The sequence below is a fragment of the Bidens hawaiensis genome, unplaced genomic scaffold, assembly GCF_021521415.1.
Source record: "Bidens hawaiensis isolate Kalapana, Puna unplaced genomic scaffold, B.hawaiensis_p1.1 tig00032904_1, whole genome shotgun sequence".
In the NCBI taxonomy this organism is placed as follows: domain Eukaryota; kingdom Viridiplantae; phylum Streptophyta; class Magnoliopsida; order Asterales; family Asteraceae; genus Bidens; species Bidens hawaiensis.
Window position 1 is genome coordinate 30,536 of NW_027495639.1, and position 17,746 is coordinate 48,281.

The following is a 17,746-nucleotide window of genomic DNA, read 5'->3' on the forward strand; positions in this document are numbered from 1 at the left end:
TTCGAATACGAGTCAATTCACAGCTGCAATGATCGAGTTTTTTTAATGTCCGGGTTTACCGACCAAATAAACATTGTCTTAAATATGTTAACAAAAAGTTTATAATATGTTATACAAGTGTCGTAGAGTTACCGTCTCAGTGTTTTATGACCGACCGACGTCATCCGATTCACCCACCTCAATTTTTATTTTTATTTTTTGTTTTCTTTGTTTTAGTTCCAGTACCGTAACAAACGTAGCTGATACCGACTCAATTCGGGTTGACTTGTCTTTGCCGTCCGGGACCTACTGACGCCATACCATTGGCCCAGTTCAATTTTCTTTTTGTTTTCATTTTGTTTAATTAGTTCTGGTATCATAATGAACGTAGCTACTACCGAATAAATCCGCGTTGACTCGCTGCTGCGACACCCGAGTTTTACCATCCGATTTTACCGCGTGGATAAATCACTAGTTAAAAGTACATTTGACAATGACTCAACAATGTATCTGCAACCTTTTTTTGAATTACAACTGTAGTAGCCCGTAACCCAATGTAAAATCAACATCAAATCACTAGCTAAAAGTACATTTGACAATGACTCAACTGCAGCCTTACCCAATGTAAAATCAACATCAACACATCACTCCCTTTCTATACATATTAAATTACTCCCTTTCTATACATATTAAATTAGGTCCATTAGTTTATATTTGTGATATTTAATAATCAACAACCCCACCACCATGAAGATCACATGGTTTCAAGCCCTATAATTCTTGTTTTAATCTGGTTCGGGTCGGTTTGCTTATGTTGCACAGCCCTATAATTCTCAGTACTACGATCGATCGAAGAAGAACAAGGGTTTCAAGCTTCTGGTTTGACGAAGAAGAACTACTACCAACACTCGCGGAGCGAAAAACTAGGGTTAGGGTTTTTTGATTTCGATTTCAAGCTGAGGAAACTAACTAACTAACTAACTAACTAAAAGGTTTGATTATCTTATGTATTATTATTTATACTTAGCTTGATTTTAACTTTAGATTCATTTTAAGCCTAAAATAGGGGTTTACAACCTAAAAAACGCCTATGCTATTATCAGTTAGCAATTAGGGCCCTAATCATAATCAAATACAAACTTACAATCTCTCACAACTTCCCTGTTGACTGTTGAGTTTATTTTTTCACTGTTTAACTTTGAGATTTTAAACAATACTAATACTATTTTTTTTAATTCTGGTGCACGTTCTTAGGTGGGCGAGAAGGGGCGATTTTAACTTGGAACCTCTCCCCCTCCCCCCAAATGGGGCGATAAGGGGGGAGGGGGGATGAGTTTTACTCGCCCATGTTTATTATTATTATATTGTGGGTGTGTGGATATTATATATATATATATATATATGGTTCTACAACACTATTATACCCCTAAAACAAAAACCCATCACATGGCGAAGACACCCAATTTTATAGCCATTATTATCAATGGCAACATGTAAGTAGTTATTTTTTCAAAAAAACACTATTTTGATGTTCATTCTATATATTATTGTTGATGGTTATGACATGTCTTCAAATTATGCAGTAAGGAAAAGTCAATGGATAGCAAGCAAACAACCATCTGAGGACGACCCAACTCAACAACTTAAGGACTTTGTCGATACAAATGATTCCAAAGATAAAGTGTGCTAAGGAATGCGACAAATAAATCCCAAGGTACCGCCAACTTTACATAATTTGTATACTGTTTTTTTGTTAGTTATTCATATATTTTTTTCAAATGAACATGTGAATTGTTAAAGTTCTCGATACATCTCATCTCATTAATAATCCAAAATATACACATGTTTCTTATTTATTTCATATTTCACATAATTAACAGTTCTGTGAATCTTGTTTGATACTATAGGAATGAAAAGGATTAATACTTGTGCAAGTATTATACCTAAAGGGCTGAGAATGAAACTATGTACTAAACCCTCGATATAAATATCGCATACCGACGCCGCACTCTCACTTGTCAAATTCTCCATTATTTCTTTCAAGTTTCTAACCTACTCACTCACTTACATATTTCTTGTTTCAATAGTTGTTATTATGATGCAAGTTGATGAAAAGGGACGGGTGAAAATCGAACGACAGCGTTACAAACCCTGCCCTCCCGATGATCTTGGTCCAACCGCCGGTCATCCGGTTTGCGAAAAACAATTCCGGTCTGACCGATTTAATACCGGTTGAACGTTAAGGCTCGGACTTTACCGGTCCGACCGGTCGAAACGATTTAATCGATGGAACGTGTTCCTACTCTCCACGTCATTTCCCACCCAAAGTTTGTTACAACCTTTTGTAAACACACCCCATTCTACGACCCCACTTTTTGTTACACTCCCTTTATAAACCCCCCTTCACACACCACATCTATTACAATCCTCAACATTCAACAAATCTTCTTCAAGGTAACAATCACAACCGTTCGAATCACATTTTATGATTTTTTATTACTTGTCTTTTATGATGATTCCAGTTAGTTTTTGAATCAAACATGTATTTAGTTGCTATGTTTCCTGTTTTGCTGCATCGTTATGTTAAAATTGGACTCAAATCACATTTTATGGACTTTGGTTCATTATATTATGTTAAAACTGGATTTAAATCAGTAGTTATGTATTTCGTGTTACATACTACGAATGAATCTAATGTATGATGAGTTGATGACTACTGTTTTGATGATGATTGTAGTTGTTTAGGTTTGATCTTCAGATTTTGAATCTCATGTCTTCTGTTTTGTTCCATTGTTAGGTTAAAATTTGTCTGGAATTACATTTTATGGATTTTGCTGCATAATATTAGGTTAAAATTGGATTTAAATCAATATTTATGTATTTCGTCTGACATACTATGAATGAATCTAATGTATTATGACTGCTGATGTGATGTTTTGTTTTGATGATGGTTGTAGTTGTGTTGGTTTAATTTGATCTTCAGGTTTTGAATCTCTATGTTTCCTCTTGTTCCATTGTTAGGTTAAATATTGTTCCATTGTTAGGTTTTGAATCTCGATGCATTGTTAGGTTTTTGAATCTCTATGTTTCCTATTTGCATGAGTTTAATGTATGATGCCTTCGGATTTGATGTTTTGATGCTCTATCAAGTTAAAAATGGATTTATATCACATTTTATGGATTCTGCTTTCATATGCATTAATCTAATCTATATGTTTTACTATTGATTCTGATTTTATTTTTTAGATACATTACATTACGTTTAAAATGGATTTAAATCACTTTTTTATTTCATGTTTTGAAAGTAATGGAGGCTGCTACTGTTGTATGTTACCGTAGCCCTTTCTAATCTACTAGACACTGTTGTTGTGACTCTAGTTAGCACCGAGTATGTATGTTTGTAGCTTTATCTTTTATATAATTTGTTTAACACAATTTGTGTTGTATTAGGTGTTCTTATTTGGCTATTGATAAATATGAGAGGGGTCAGGCAGGCCTTGGTGTGCTCCCTGGATTGGATAGTTGGATAGTCTGACCAATCTTTGTGCACACTCTGCTGCTAAGGGTGATTCTGAAGACCCAGTTGATTGTGTCACACAGGTTTTTCAACAGAAATCTAATCGAGATGGCTTTTATTTGGCATCAAACAATCTGAAAGCTTACAAAGATGTCGTTAGGGTACAAAATGTGATTTACTTTGTATTCGCTTAGCGCATATGGTTACGCTTGTTTTTGAATCTTAGGCACTACATATGCCAACCATTACTGCAGTAGACGGTGATATAACTCTTGATCATCCAATGGACGCGGAAAAGAACAAAAGCATTCCGGTTGAGGCGCCACGTTCTGTGAGGAACCAGAAATGGAAACCCAAGGTATGCTAATGTTTTTTTTCCTGAAATATGCCACGTTTTGTACGGATTTCCTACGGTCACTGGACCCACTGGATATTTTTTGTTACGTGATGAGATGAGACTGGATTTGTAGTGACGAACAACAAAAAGTCTAGGCCATAGTTATGTGGGCGTGGTAAATGGTAATATTTCAAGCTATTCTCTGCCATGGGTGCCTTCTCCCCTTCCTACTACCATCATTATCATCAGCAGCAGCATCCTCCTCATCACAATCATCAAACGGATAATTATAACTAGCCAATAAATCCTCTCTTACTCCCATACCAAACTCTAAGCAACTTTCATTAAAAACATTCATGTGAAACACATCAATATCAACCCTGGAGAACACCACAGTGTTTTGCCATATCCTCCCATCCACTACTAAATGTAAAGAACGTACGTACCTATCTTCTGAATTACCACAACCCACGAGTCACGCGAATTTGTGCAGACCACTGCCCCATAGGATAATTTTGTATATGATGGAGGTGCTCATAAGACAAAGGCAAAACCTGAAGCATTGAAGGAGGTGCTCATAAGTGTGACATTCGTCAATTTCGGGTCTTGTTTGTATTCGTTTATGCATTGTGTTACGTTGTAAACCGACCCATTTTGTAAACCGAAACTCATGATATATAAAATATTGGATTTTTATGTTACCAAAACATTCTCATTTGTTCAATTTGAAAAACCTCTTTTACGGATTCGAAAACGGACTAAAAACGACTAAAATACATAAAAACGAACTTCCGGACGCACAAACGAACCACAAAAGACGAGCTGGGCCAGCCCCCCTGGGCACGCTGTGCCGCGCGACCAAGAGGAGGCCGCGCGGAGTTTAGGGCCACCTACACACATTTCGTTTTTGTTTGTTGTTTTGTGCTTTGCTTGTTTATAAAACATAAAACAGAACCTTGTAAATAAGCTTTGACCCTTACCCTATATATACACACTCATCTTTTTCATTTTACACTTGCTCCTGCTCCAAATTCTCTCTCAAAACTCCATAGATTCAAGGTTGTTTGTTTATGTGTTCTTGAAGTTTTGACTTCCAAATGTCAAACTAAGTTTAATCTTCCTTTCTAATTTGTTCATCTAACTTTACTAACACTTGTTTATGGTTGTACAACATATATATATATATATATATATATATATATATATATACCCCTTGTTACCTTTGGTAGTTACTTCTCCGACTCCGGTTAGTTAAGTTTCGGACCTCGTAAGGCAAGGCTTCATGGAGGACTTCGTGTAATATATATACACTCACATAACTTGCTTGCACATATTATTTATGTTTAACTTTTGCTCATTTTAGTTAGTCACATTTACAAGTCATGGGTATGTGGAATCCATCTATGAACTCATTGTGAGATGGAAACCGAACCAAACCGAACTTTTGTTAAAAAGACTTGTTGTTGACTTTTTAGTTGTAGAACTTAAATATTTTCATTTGTACATTATTATACAAGGTCTATGATATATGGGTATGTGGAATCCATCTATGAACTTGTTGTGAGATGGAAACCGAATCAATCCGATTTTTACTCGCTTAAAACACACAAGTGTGTTTTTAGCTATCAAGACTTGTATATTTCTTTAAAAATAGTTTACAAACTGATTTTAATTATTTTCTTAAGTACTTGGAAATGTTGGATCCAACTTGATCTCATAACAAAGTTTGGACCGACAAAACCGGACACTCGCTTAACGTACGTTGTTAGTTCTAAAAGAATAGATCTACATACTTGGTTAAGTCTTATAAAGTTTTTGTGAGTTATCTCATAACAATTAATATTTTGGAAAGTTGACTTTGGGTTTGACCATTCGTCAAGATCCGGACCAACAACCCGAACACTCGTTAAAGACCCGTTTTAGTATCTTTAGCCCAATGGAACTTGCATTTTAGCATTTTTCCCACCTAATTACTTAACATTGGTTAAGTAAATATTAAGGTTAGATACTTTAACCCGGTTTCGAGCAAACTTACATTTTAAAGGGTTATTATTATAAATATTTAAATAGTTACGTTTTAAATCTTGAACTTTAATTGTTTACTTTTTGCAACAATTATTTTATTTAAAGATCTTCAATACAACCTTTCTAAATCCAAGATTTTCTTTTATTTAGGCTTCATACGTTAAACCCGTCGTTCCGGCAAATCTCCAAATTATCAACTTTCAAGTTTATTACTTGAGTGGGTAACTTCATACCCCGTTTTCTATCTTTTGTTTTGGGGGTGACATTTCTTCTTATCTAAACTAAATGTTTTATACTTGGGTCTTAAACCACAAACGTTGTTGTATACTTTACTTGAATAATTGTTCGATTTGGTGTTCTATGCCTATTTGCCTATGTGTTTATCGCTTTTGGATGGTGGAACTATAAATCCTAGACCACTTGGCAACCCCTCATGGCAAGGTGTCATTAACGTAATGCAATTAACTATAACTATAAAATCCTAGACTACTTGGCAACCCCTTGTAGCTAGGTGGCACTAATGTGTTTAGCGATTGTCTATTTATCCAAATCTAGTGCTTTTATCTATTGTTTTGTATACAAGTTTTGTGGCTTTTCTTACTATATACTATTGTTGCTCAAACTTATGAATTGCTCACCATCTTTGTGTTGACAAACTTTATTTTATGAAATGTTACAGGTTTACATCTTGGTTGATTTCGGATGCTTGAAGAATACCTCACAAATACCATTAGGATATTAGTAAAAAAATGACCGTATTTGATTTGCTATATTTTTGTTATATTTTGTTATGACTTGTTATGAATATTGTTATGTGACATTTTCGATGATGTGAAATGAAATGAGTTTGTTAAATATTGTCGCTTTAATAGTGTCATGTGCTTATGGGCAATCGTTACATCTTGGCATGTTCCGCCGCCTTTGGTCGGGGTGTAACAATAAGACAGACCACTACCTAACTAAATAACCATATATAAAGGCTCTATTAAAAACTTAGCCTTGTTTACAATAACGTTACCTGGTGAGATGAGACTGTATTTGAAATCACAAACAACACAAAAGTCTGGAAAAAACAAAACGTCACGTGGATATATTATTTGCATTGTCAAAACTATAGCAAGGTATAAAAACTAAATCTAATTTAGTTTTACCTGCATTATACACAAGCCCTGCATTATACACAAGCCTAGTAGATGAAGGCCAAACTATATCTTTTGTTGGAGTCCTTGTTTGCATCTTATTCGCCGCATGTCGCTTATTGGCCTGTTCGGTTGCTGTAGGTTGCTTCCTTGGCCTCTTCTCCTCCATTGGTGCCATTTGTTATTTATGCACTTCACAATCAGACCACAAAGTAACAACTAACAAAATCAATCAGGTTATAAACCTAAATATATCATACAAGTAACAAAATCAACCAGATTATAAACCTAAAGAAATCATACAATAACAAACAAAATCTAACATATAAATAACTAGCAAAATCAATGAGATTATAAACCTAAAAAATATCATACAATAACTAACAACATCAATGAGATTATAAACCTATAGAAATCATACAACAACGAACAAAATCAGAAGACACTCGTGATTTGAAACAAATCACCCTAGTCAAGGTGTTCATGGTTTTCCCAAATGTGAATTCTCTGTGTATTAGTGTGTATTAGTTCAGGCGTTTGGTCGAGATTAGAAACTTGCTTGAACCCAGAAGGTTGTGAGACTGTGGATGGGAGGCACCGACTGAAAACATTTTTTGCCCATCTGTTGTTAGTTGACTCGCTTTTGACTTTCTCATCTGTTGCTTGTGTTTTGGACCAATGCGTCAGCTTGTCAGAGGTCTCGTTGCTCATCCATAGTGATGTTAGTGTTAAATCTGAAAGTTTCAAGTCTAAGTGCATGGCTCGTTGGCCTGGTTTGAAGTGGAGATGGGGAATATGGAATGAACATAGGGAAGATTCATAGATAACGGATGGTATATCTGATTAATATCGCAGATCATCTAAGAAACACAGACTATGTGATATGAATTAAAACAATTGGGATTGATTATATATGAAAGCACAGGAAACCAACCTTCAGGACTTGCATTGTTTCATCTGGTTTTTATAAATATTTATGCGTTAAATAGGATTAATAATTAACGAATCTGTTTATTCAATAATTGTCTAATTTTTTTAATATCTTATCCTATGGGATTGGTTATGAATCAAAGATAATGAATGATGTTGGTAGTGATGTCTATGGGTATGTTTCATTGAAGTAAGATGGAGGTTTAAATTGCATGAGGGGGTTCAGAAGTCATACAGGTTATATATGACTTGGTTAAAGTATGCAGTCTGGTTTACAACTTTCATAATCTTTGGTCACATGAAGAAAACCGACTCGACCATATTTCAATGGAATCTGATTTTTCATTAACTATAACTGTTGGATTAATTTCTATTCCGGGTCACAAGTCGGTGAACCGGGCCTAAGAGGTTTTAACAAGTCGGTTAAAGTCTAAGGGGTATTATGAAACATTACATATGCTTGGTGGCCAAGTTCACCTTGTTGGCCAAGTTGACCTTGTTGCCCAAGTTCACTTTGGTGGCCAAGTTGAGTGGTGACCACATATTATGCTTGGTGACCAAGTTGGGTTACTAGTATAAATACATGTACAAAGTTAGTGTTAGACACAACACAACAACAAACACAACAATCACCACAATCACTACCAAAGATGTTGTAATCAGTTTTTTTGAGTTATATTTTATGGTTATAATATAAGTCGGTTATTTATAAGTTGTGCGTTAATTATCGTTTATCATTCTTGAATTGGTATCAGAGCTCGGTTCAAGAACGCGATAATTAACGGCCAACAAAGAAGGTGTTTCGATCAAACAAGTTGGTTTTGATTTCCCGAAGAAGTTGTTGACGTGGTTGATCGAACAAGTTGGTTTGATCTCCCAAAGAAGTTGTTGTCATTATCGATCGCATAGTTAGTGCAGTTGTTACTTTATTCAAACAAGTTGGGTTTAAGTAGCCATGGGTGACACGACTCCACCGCCGCCGCCAAAGGGGAAAGAGAACGGGCCATCCTCCGTTCAGTGTCCAATGTTAACTGCAACGAACTATACCGTGTGGGCTCTGAGGATGAAAGTAGTCCTAAGAGTTCACAAAGTTTGGGACACCATCAATTAGGGTGTCTCAGATGAAGACAAAAATGACATGGCTATGGCCTTGTTGTTTCAATCCATACCCGAAACCTTGATCATGCAAATTGGAGATCAAGAAACTGCTAAAGCCATGTGGGATTCAATTAAAACCCGACACTTAGGTGCCGAACGGGTTAGAGAAGCACGTCTCCAAACCTTGTCAATGGAATTTGACAATATGAAGATGAACGAGTCAGATTCCATAGATAACTTTGCGGGCAAGTTATCGAGCATTGCCTCGAAATCAGCGGCTCTCGGCGAAGTTATAGATGAAGCAAGGTTGGTAAAGAAGTTTCTCAAAAGTCTCCCAAGATCGAAGTATATTCAAATGGTTGCTTCGCTTGAGCAAATGTTGGATATCAATAAAACGGGATTTGAAGATGTTGTAGGTCGACTCCGAGCCTATAAGGAGCGAATCCGAGAAGAAGAAATTCAAGGAGGTGACCAAAGTAAACTTTTATTCGGCAAATATGATTCATCAAGTCATAGAATTTTTGAATCTAATGGGGGACGAGGACGAGGAGGTCGAGGTCGCGGTCGAGGCCGTTTCAATGGCCAATATCAAACCCCTAGTACCGAACAAGGGTCATCAAGTCGGGGAAAAGTAAGGGTGAAAAAAGATCGGTCAAAGATTTTATGTTACCGATGTGACCAGTTTGGTCACTTTGCATATGGTTGCCCGGACCGAGTTCAAAAGGGTCAAGAAGCAAACAAAACAGAAGCCCATGAAAATTTTGATGATGTGGCGTATATGCATCAAGCTGTGTTCTTAAATGAACAAAACCTAATACCAAAGAAATACGAGACCGAGCGGGTCGAAGATGATGTATGGTATTTGGATAATGGGGAAAGTAATCTTATGACGGGAAACCGGTCGTATTTTTTAGAGTTAAATGAGAACATAACCGGGAGGGTTAAGTTCGGAGATGGGTCATCTGTTCAAATCAAGGGAAAAGGCTCAATTTATTTTCCAAGGAAAATCGGGTGACCAAGACTTGCTAACCGAGATTTATTACATTCCGGAGTTAAAAAGTAATATAATAAGTCTCGGTTAAGTAACGGAGTCCGGATGTGACACTCGGATGAAACATGATCTTCTGACCATGTACTATGAGAACGGGAGGTTACTCATGAAGGTCAAGAGATCCGAAAACCGACTCTACAAAATACGAATGAAAATTGGAGCTCCCGTGTGTTTGCAATCAAAGATTGAAGATGATGCATGGCGTTGGCACGCAAGACTTTTCGAGTTAATGAAATCGATGGCTAAGAAGGATCTTGTACGGGGTTTACCACATGTTGAACACGAAAATCAGTTGTGTGAATCGTGTTTGGTGGGTAAACAAACGAGGCGTTCATTTCCGGCTACATCCTCGTTTAGAGTATTCCAACCTTTGGAGTTAGTTCATGGTGATTTGTGCGGTCCAATAACCCCATCCACTATCTCGGGTAATAGGTATGTCTTTGTTATTATAGACGATTACTCACGATATATGTGGACGTTTTTATTGAAAGAAAAAGGTGAAGTGTCTGAAAGTTTTAAGAGGTTTAAAGCCCTAATCGAGACGGAGGCGGGTTTACCAATGAAAACTCTTCGAACCGATAGGGGAGGAGAATTCACTTCACGTGATTTCAATCGGTTCTGCGATGAAAGTGGAATTGTTCGGCATTTTACCGCCCCGTACACGCCGCAACAAAATGGCGTGGTAGAAAGGCGAAACAGAACTTTAATGGGGATGGTGCGGAGTATTCTAAAGGCAATGCAGGTACCAAATTATATGTGGGGAGAAGCGGTTCGACATTCAACCTTTTTAATCAATCGGGTCCCAACCTGGGCCTTGGTTGATCAAACTCCATATCAACGGTTCAAGAAAAAGAAACCGATTATTGAACACGTTCGAGTATTTGGGTGCATGGCGTATGCTAAAGTTGATACTGTACATCTAAAGAAACTTAATGATAGGTCAAGACAGCTCGTTTATCTCGGGTCGGATATGGGTTCAAAAGCATACCGTCTCTTCGATCCGAACACCCGGAAAATTGTTGTTAGTCGAGACGTTGTGTTTGACGAAAACAAAGGGTGGAATTGGGTAAAGAAAGTCGAGAAGAATGACTACGAGCCAGGTATGTTTTCTATTGTTTGGGGGGTGCGGTTGACAATGGAACTGGTCAAATCGAACCCATTATTGAAGAAACGTCTAGAAGCAACCCGGGTAGCCCATGCTCTGAACTTACATCACCAGTTCAACCCGAGTCCAACGACTCAGCTGAACCAAGTCATATCGGGCCTAATTCCTCAACCCGCTATCAAGTTTAGCCGATGGGTAATGGGTCACAGGTCCATACGGGTGAAAATGAGGCCCAAACGGGTCTAAGACGTTCAACCCGAGTCTCGGTTTTACCAAGAAGATTACAAGAAGATTATATGTTACATGTTGACTCTGACTATGAGCAGTTGCTTCTTGCATCAACTGGTGAACCGAGTAGCTATTTTGAGGCTAAGTCGAACCAAGAATGGGTTCGTGCTATGAATACCGAGATCGATTCGATAAACAAGAATGAAACATGGAAGTTAGTCGAACTTCCAAATGGTGCAAAATGTATCGGGTTGAAGTGGGTGTTCAAAATCAAACGAAATGCGGATGGAACGATAAACAAGTACAAAGCTCGGTTGGTTGAAAAGGGTTACGTGCAACAAACCGGGATTGACTTTGATGATGTTTTCACTCCGGTAGCCCGAATCGAGACTATTCGGCTACTAATCGCATTGGCTGCATCAAACGGGTGGGAAATCCACCACCTTGATGTAAGAACGGCTTTTCTACATGGTGAATTGAAAGAAGTTGTGTTCGTTTCACAACCCGAAGGATACGAGAAAAAGGGCGAGGAGGCAAAAGTTTACAAGTTGTCAAAGGCCTTGTACGGGTTAAGGCAAGCTCCCCGAGCTTGGAACACAAAGCTCGATAACATCCTACGAGACATGAAGTTTCAAAAATGTTCCAAGGAACAATCGGTTTACCAAAAGACGGATGGGAAACATTTTTTGATCGTAGCCGTGTATGTGGATGATTTATTTGTGACAGGTACAAGCTCGAGTATAATTTCCGATTTCAAAAAGGGTATGGCGACCATGTTTGAGATGTCGGATCTCGGGAAGTTAACCTTCTATCTCGGAATCGAAGTATTCCAACGAGAGGATGGGATAGTAATTACACAAGAAGGATACGCCAGAAGAATTCTAAAGGAGACCGGTATGCAAAATTGTAATCCGTCTCAAGTCCCGATGGATCATGGTGTGAAATACTCAAAAGCCAAGAATGAAGTCGAACTCGATGCAACCGAGTATCGAAAGGTAATGGGTTGCTTACGGTATTTATTACACACTCATCCGGATATGGCGTACTCCGTGGGTATTGTTAGTCGATATATGCAAATCCCACGAGAATCTCATGGTATGGCAATACGACACCAATTGAGATATTTGAAGAAAACGACGAGTTACGGGATCAAGTACGGGAAGAACGGGTCCAAAAGACTTGTAGGTTATAGTGATAGTAGTCACAACATAGATGAGGATGATGGTAGAAGTACCACGGGCCACGTGTTTTATTACAGGCAATCTCCAATTACATGGTGCTCACAAAAGCAAGCGACAGTTGCACTCTCGTCGTGTGAAGCCGAGTAAATGACGGCTTCAGCAGCCGCATGTCAAGTTGTATGGCTCCGAGAGTTGTTGAGCGAGTTGACTGGAGAAGCATTGCAGAAAGTTATCTTGAAAGTTGATAACACGTCCGCAATAGCCCTTGTGAAAAATCCGGTTTTTCACAACCGAACAAAGCATATAAAGTCTCGCTTTCATTTTATCCGAGATTGCTACAACGACGGCGAGTCGATGTTTAGCACATTAGCGGGAAAGAGCAACGAGCCGATATCCTCACTAAAGCACTCGCAAGAATCAAGTTCACGGAGATGCGCGAGTTACTTGGAGTTGAAGACCTTACTAATCCGAATCAGAAATTAGGGGGGGTGAATGTTAGATTAATTTCTATTCCGGGTCACAAGTCGGTGAACCGGGCCTAAGAGGTTTTAACAAGTCGGTTAAAGTCTAAGGGGTATTATGAAACATTACATATGCTTGGTGGCCAAGTTCACTTTGTTGGCCAAGTTGACCTTGTTGCCCAAGTTCACCTTGGTGGCCAAGTTGAGTGGTGACCACATATTATGCTTGGTGACCAAGTTGGGTTACTAGTATAAATACATGTACAAAGTTAGTGTTAGACACAACACAACAACAAACACAACAATCACCACCATCACTACCAAAGATGTTGTAATCAGTTTTTTTGAGTTATATTTTCTGGTTATAATATAAGTCGGTTATTTATAAGTTGTGCGTTAATTATCGTTTATCATTCTTCAATAACCCTAAAACCAATAAGAGTTTCCTTCATCAATGCTATTACGCATCATCTTATTTATTGATGCAAATTTTACAAAATTCATTCAAATGCATCCAAAAGACAGTATTACGCTCCTTAATAGGAAAAATCATCACTTTATAGTCTTATTGCTCCTTAATAGGCAGAATCATCATTTTATAGTCTTACATACTTTATAACTTATAAGTATAAGTTATAAAATCTCATCAAGGACGACAATAATATAAACATTGGCTCTGGCCTCTGGGCCAAAAAGGAACGCGAGCAACAGTATGCGTTGAGTTGGTTCAACTCAAAAACAACAGTACATGCAACTGAAAGCTATAACTTCTACTAATTTTACTTTTCACATCAAAATTTCTTTCATTCATAATGTTTCTCATAGTGCATCTCTTGCTTGGGTATTTCGACTGATTGTGAATATAACTTTTCGAGTTCCTTAAACTTGGTAAACAAAAGAATTCATTTATTCGTTTGTACTAAGGTTTGGAACTTGGATCGCTATAGTGAAAGGGCCTAGCGTTATTTGTTACACGGCTGGACTGATGTTATGTTTGACTGGCCATTTTCCTTAATGAATGCTTATACAACACCTGTAAACCGAGTAATTGGCCATTTTCCTTAATGAGAATTGTGTAGTTATCTCGATAGCTATGATAAAATGTTATCCCGGTCTTCTTGATGTTGCAAATTGAGTTGAAGTTGATGCAAATGTAAGTTTAGTTTCATTTGTCGGGTTTACATAGTTTCTCAATACAAGTTTCCTCGCATTTGAACATCTGTTTCATGATTGAAAAAAGTCACCCTTCGTGAATCAAACAGCCAGTTCAAATCAATTTAAGCATGACTATAATAACTATAACGAAAAAAAATAAAAAATGCAAACCTCATATTCTCATAATCAAGTCTGATATTCGGAGCTATCATCTTCATAAATCCATTATAATTCATAAGAACAAACGAGCCACAACATAAATTAAAAATGCCAAAACGTCCACATAAATATAAACGTTTAAAAATGATATATGATGGATCTTATCTCATCACACTTGCGCTTCTAAGATGATTTGTGATGTTTAATTAGAAATACCACCTGTAATCCAAGACCGTCTTTCACATCTCCACTTTAACCCAGGCCAATGAGTCATGCACTTAGACATGAAAGTTTGAGATGTATCATAACTAATGGTTGTAGTTTGACTCATCATCCGGTTTACCATCTTCTAATGGTTCGACAACCTAATGCTTTTCTAGTACAACATGTGGAGGCGGTATTGGAATCGAAAAAATGTTATCATGTCGTTATTTGGATTGTTTGTGGTAGGAGTGTGTGTGGTGCGGTTCAGTGCGGTTATTGACTAAAACCGGATAAAAAACCAAACTTTCAGTTTTATGATTTTTTTTATAACCGTTTGGTTTTAGTTTTCGATTTTTTGGTTTTTGGGTTCGGTTCGGTTTTGGATGCGGTTTTTTCGGTTTTGCTAATAAAAAACATTTGACCCAAGATATTGAAATTTGGCATGATATTTTTTTTTCTTTAAACTAATGATATAGAATATTGAATATTTCAGCTTCAAACATTTTAAAAGCTAAGAAAAGATACATTTAAAATTAAAAATCAAAATCAAAACTAAAAGTAGTAGTATTATTAATTATTATATGTAGCAACCAAATATATTTGTTATTAATCATATGCTAAAACTAAACAAATGGTCGTCAGTAGATTTTGTTTTAATGGTTACTGTTAAGATATTATGGTTATTTCAAGTTTTTGGTTTGGTTCGGTTCGATTTTTCGGTTCTTAACAAAATATAAAATCGAACCAAAACCGATATTTCGCTTTTTGCTAAAGTTCAAAACGGAAACGTCGGTTTCTAATTCGGTTTGGTTTTTCCGGTTTGGTTAGTTAGGTCTTATCGGTTTTGATTCGTTTTCTTTTTGTTTTGTGCATGCCCCTAGTTTTGTTGTCATTTTATTAAACAGACTGAAATGATAGAGATGATTAGGTACGTTTATAAAAGATGGTTTATATTGAGAATATAGAGTAATTAATGAGGTAAACAAAATATTTTTTTTGGGTTTTGATCGATCTTGAAAACGATAATATTTTGTAATTCAAATTTTTGTTTTAATAAATCTTTAATGTTTTGGGGATAAATAAGTTTTTTTTTAACTAGCCCGCCTCCTCGTCCGTCTCCATGTCCGGTCTTGCGGACCTTCCCATCCAGACCACTGGTTACAACGCGTGCCGTTTTCTTGGACTTCATCGAAACACACGCGTTATATGTATGCTCTTTATGAGTGGTTTATCGTTTACTAGGCACGGTTTTGTGGTGTTAAAATCACTTTCAACGTCAAATCTTTGTGTGTTCTCTTGGCTACTATGAGTCATAAATTAATGTAATTAAAAAATTTGTATTTTCACATCGTTTTTTTTAAGATGTGCCATCATCTTCATCTTGCATCCATTTTCGTGTTATATCAATTTCAGGACTTTAGGCAGCGTTTGGTATAAATGAATGAAAATGTGGAATGAAATGGGTTATTTTAAAAGAATGAAAAAACCCATGTTTGGTTGTCGTGTGGTAATTGAAAGAACCATTCCATAATAAATGAAATTCCTTCTAAATATAAGATTTTCATTTTTTTAGTAATAGACTAAGGTAGCGTTTGGTATCCAGGAATGACATGAGGAATAGAATGAGTCATTACGTGGGAATGAAGAAAGTGGTGTTTGGTTGCTTAATGGAATGGAATCATCCATTACACATGAAATCTCATTCCATCAAAATCATTCCTTCCCAACCCCCTTCTTTTTTTTTCATTTCATTCCTTCCTCACCCTACTTTCTCAACACCACCTCCACCACCTAACAACAACAACCACCACTACCATAGCCACCACCACCACCTGACCACCACTATCGCCGTTGCCACCACCGCCGCCGCCACCACCAGCGCTGCCACCGCCACCAACATTGTCGCTGCTTGACCACCACCTCCGTCGCCGCCACCCTACCATCGACATCGATCACTACCAATGCTACCACCGCCACCCCACCACCCAAACCACTCGCCTGACTGCCATTACCACCATTTTCGTCGCCAGAGCAATCACCACTGTCGCCATTTCATTTTTTTTAGTAAAAAATATATATTTTAGGATAGGATTGTTTTTATTATTTCTATTTCTTTCTTACAATTTTTTTTTATACCAAACAACATAAAATAATTATTCATTTCATTTCTATAGGTTAACCAAACAAGACAAAGGAATGGTAATTACCTATTTCATTCCCTTATTCATTTCATTCTATTACTTCCAACCAAACATACCCTAATAGGTGTTTTTTTTTCATTCCTTCATGAAATGAAATCAATAACTGATAATATTATTATTTTATTATTATTATTAGATTAAGATTATTATTAATATTAATAATATAATATAATATATTATTGTTATTATATTACGATTATTATTATACTATCTTATTGTTATTGTTTTGTATAATAAAATATAACTATTATTATATTACAGTTATTATTGTATTATCAATGTTATTATTATTTGATGAGTCAACGTTTCACAACTCTTGCGTAATTCAACATTTTTACGATTGTTTTTATTTGGTTTAACGATCTCGCTGAAATGCACACATCCTAAAACTGAGTTAATATGAATAGTCATATATATATACTAATAATAATTACTACTAATAATAATAACAATAATAATAAAAATAATTATAATAATAATAATAACTATTATTATAACATGATAATGAAATAGTAAAGATTTATTTCATTCCTTTATCTATTTTATTCTCACGTCTATTCCATTCTCTCATTCATTCCATTTCCGGCAAGGCCAACCCAACCTTGATAAATGGAGCAACGTAGAGGTGAATAAAAACCCGGCTGGGTACATATGGTTTATAACAAGAACCGGAATAATTTTGGAAACCACGTAGTTAGTGTGAGACGTGAGAACAAAAACCCGGGTTGGGCAGCGAATATGGTTTGGACCAGAATCGATTATCGGGTGCGTGAAGGCCCGCAATAATATGAAATTCCAATATAAATAAATGCATGCATATATCGTATCTTAGGGTTTTTATGGTGAGTCGCCAAAATTTGTTTTCATGGACAAACTCCATGACTCTCTGCTTCTCCATATACTGAGTCGACTCGATGACTCAGCTGACGTTGCACGCTGCCGAGTCGCTTCCAAGGCTTTCAATACTGTGTTTCCA

General features: G+C 36.8%; 1 protein-coding gene and 1 long non-coding RNA gene across 2 annotated transcripts; both read left to right on the forward strand.

The window, feature by feature from the left end:
• Positions 1-1,224: 1,224 nt before the first annotated feature.
• LOC143584298 (uncharacterized) lies at positions 1,225-2,825 on the forward strand. Its single transcript, XR_013144340.1, has 3 exons — positions 1,225-1,472; positions 1,563-1,693; positions 1,887-2,825. It is a non-coding gene; the product is annotated as an uncharacterized LOC143584298 (long non-coding RNA).
• A 6,390-nt stretch (positions 2,826-9,215) lies between these two features.
• On the forward strand, positions 9,216-10,040 carry LOC143584309 (uncharacterized). Its single transcript, XM_077066390.1, has one exon. It carries the CDS (start codon positions 9,216-9,218, stop codon positions 10,038-10,040), a length of 825 nt encoding a protein of 274 aa, XP_076922505.1.
• The last annotated feature ends 7,706 nt before the right edge of the window (positions 10,041-17,746 follow it).

Bases quoted from the DNA above. Each gene is read 5' to 3' on its own strand.
- LOC143584309 (XM_077066390.1), top strand. From the start codon at position 9,216: ATGGAATTTGACAATATGAAGATGAACGAGTCAGATTCCATAGATAAC.